This window comes from Nansenia antarctica, assembly GCF_963989245.1.
Source record: "Nansenia antarctica genome assembly, chromosome: 16".
Taxonomy (NCBI): domain Eukaryota; kingdom Metazoa; phylum Chordata; class Actinopteri; order Argentiniformes; family Microstomatidae; genus Nansenia; species Nansenia antarctica.
The window spans coordinates 29,305,432-29,307,931 of record NC_137686.1 but is presented as its reverse complement, the minus strand read 5'-3'; the positions used below and the strand labels follow the sequence as shown (position 1 = coordinate 29,307,931).

General features: G+C 46.3%; 2 protein-coding genes across 2 annotated transcripts in view; one reads left to right on the top strand and one right to left on the bottom strand.

Moving 5' to 3' along the window:
• Positions 1-1,911, top strand: part of rbbp9 (retinoblastoma binding protein 9) — a gene marked incomplete at its 3' end in the record, with an annotated part of 4,238 nt that extends 2,327 nt beyond the window's left edge. The window contains exon 5 of the mRNA XM_080547150.1: positions 1,679-1,911. Coding sequence (XP_080403276.1) covers positions 1,679-1,911 — 233 coding nt within the window. The remainder of the gene's footprint in view (positions 1-1,678) is intronic.
• Positions 1,912-2,193: 282 nt separating this feature from the next.
• The window catches only part of polr3f (polymerase (RNA) III (DNA directed) polypeptide F), a 17,699-nt gene continuing 17,392 nt past the window's right edge, over positions 2,194-2,500 (bottom strand). Inside the window, exon 10 of the mRNA XM_080546676.1 lies at positions 2,194-2,500. This exon is cut by the window's right edge and continues 83 nt beyond it. The gene's annotated coding sequence lies outside the window, so the exon portion shown is untranslated.

Sequence of the window (2,500 nt, the reverse complement as noted above, 5' to 3'; positions counted from 1 at the left end):
CTCTGATATCTCTAACTGTCTGTCTGATATCTACCTGTCTGTCTGATATCTACCTGTCTGTCTGATCTCTCTAACTGTCTATCTGATATCTACCTGTCTGTCTGATATCTACCTGTCTGATATCTACCTGTCTGTCTGATATCTACCTGTCTGTCTGATATCTACCTGTCTGTCTGATATCTCTACCTGTCTGTCTGATATCTCTAACTGTCTGTCTGATATCTCTACCTGTCTGTCTGATATCTCTACCTGTCTGTCTGATATCTCTACCTGTCTGTCTGATATCTCTACCTGTCTGTCTGATATCTACCTGTCTGTCTGATATCTCTACCTGTCTGTCTGATATCTACCTGTCTGTCTGATCTCTCTACCTGTCTGTCTGATATCTACCTCTCTGTCTGATATCTACCTGTCTGTCTGATATCTCTAACTGTCTATCTGATATCTCTACTTGTCTGTCTGATATCTACCTGTCTGTCTGTCTGATATCTCTGTCTGTCTGATATCTCTACTTGTCTGTCTGATATCTCTACCTGTCTATCTGATATCTCTACCTGTCTGTCTGATATCTCTACCTGTCTGTCTGATATCTCTACCTGTCTGTCTGATATCTACCTGTCTGTCTGATATCTACCTGTCTGATATCTACCTGTCTGATATCTCTACCTGTCTGTCTGATATCTACCTGTCTGTCTGATATCTACCTGTCTGTCTGATATCTACCTGTCTGTCTGATATCTCTACCTGTTTGTCTGACATCTACCTGTCTGTCTGATAATTCTACCTGTCTATCTGATATCTCTATCTGTCTGTCTGATATCTACCTGTCTGTCTGATATCTACCTGTCTGTCTGATATCTACCTGTCTGTCTGATCTCTCTACTTGTCTGTCTGATATCTCTACCTGTCTGTCTGATATCTCTACCTGTCTGTCTGATATCTACCTCTGTCTGATATCTACCTGTCTGTCTGATATCTCTATCTGTCTGATATCTCTACCTGTCTGTCTGATATCTACCTGTCTGTCTGATATCTACCTGTCTGATATCTACCTGTCTGTCTGATATCTCTACCTGTCTGTCTGATATCTCTACCTGTCTGTCTGATATCTCTACCTGTCTGTCTGATATCTACCTGTCTGTCTGATATCTCTACCTGTCTGTCTGATCTCTACCTGTCTGTCTGATATCTACCTGTCTGTCTGATATCTACCTGTCTGTCTGATATCTCTACCTGTCTGTCTGATATCTACCTGTCTGTCTGATATCTCTACCTGTCTGTCTGATATCTACCTGTCTGTCTGATATCTATCTGTCTGTCTGATATCTCTACCTGTCTGTCTGATATCTACCTGTCTGTCTGATATCTCTACCTGTCTGTCTGATATCTCTACCTGTCTGTCTGATATCTATCTGTCTGTCTGATATCTCTAACTGTCTGTCTGATATCTCTAACTGTCTGTCTGATATCTCTAACTGTCTGTCTGATATCTACCTGTCTGTCTGATATCTACCTGTCTGTCTGATATCTCTACCTGTCTGTCTGATATCTACCTGTCTGTCTGATATCTACCTGTCTGTCTGATATCTCTACCTGTCTGTCTGATCTCTACCTGTCTGTCTGATATCTCTACCTGTCTGTCTGATATCTACCTGTCTGTCTGATCTCTGTGTCTCAGGTTATTTCAGTCGTCCGTGGGAGTGGGAGAAGATCAGGCAGAACGTCGGCCATCTTGTCCAGTTCGGCTCCTCTGACGACCCCTTCCTGCCGTGGGCGGAGCAACAGGCGGTGGCCCAGGGGCTGGGGGCCGAGCTACACAGCTACACGGACCGCGGACACTTCATGAACACCACGTTCCCTGAGCTGATCCACGCCGTGCAGAACCTCAGGAAGGCCGCGGAGGAGGGGTAGAGGGGAGGAGGAGGAGGGGTAGAGGGGAGGAGGAGGAGGGGTAGAGGGGAGGAGGAAGGTAGGAGGAGGGGTAGAGGGGAGGAGGAAGGTAGGAGGAGGGGTAGAGGGGAGGAGGAAGGTAGGAGGAGGGGTAGAGGGGAGGAGCCTGACCTCCAGGGTTTGACCTCTGTCCTCTGCTGTTAAAGCCTGAGTGATTTAGGACCATCATGCATTGTGTTTAGGACCATCATGCATTGTAATGTTTTGTCATAATAAAACACGTGATCGTACGATTCAGCTCAATAAATACTTTATTTGGGTGCTGCCTCAGTGTTGTTGAATAAACAAGGTGAATAAACGAACACGTTGTCATGGTAGCGTGACAGACGTCGCTGTGGAAGAGAAGAGCCGGGCTGACCAATGACAGGCCTCCACAGCCTGGTCCTGGCTTCTGATTGGCCCCAAATCAAAGACACATCACACACAACAAAATAATATGAATGAGATCACCATGACAACAAGGCGGGGCCTGTTATCCTCCCTGGTCCTGAAGTCAACTGGTGCTCATCTCTGCTTCAGGGGGCTGTGGGCGGGGTTAGGGGGCTGTGGG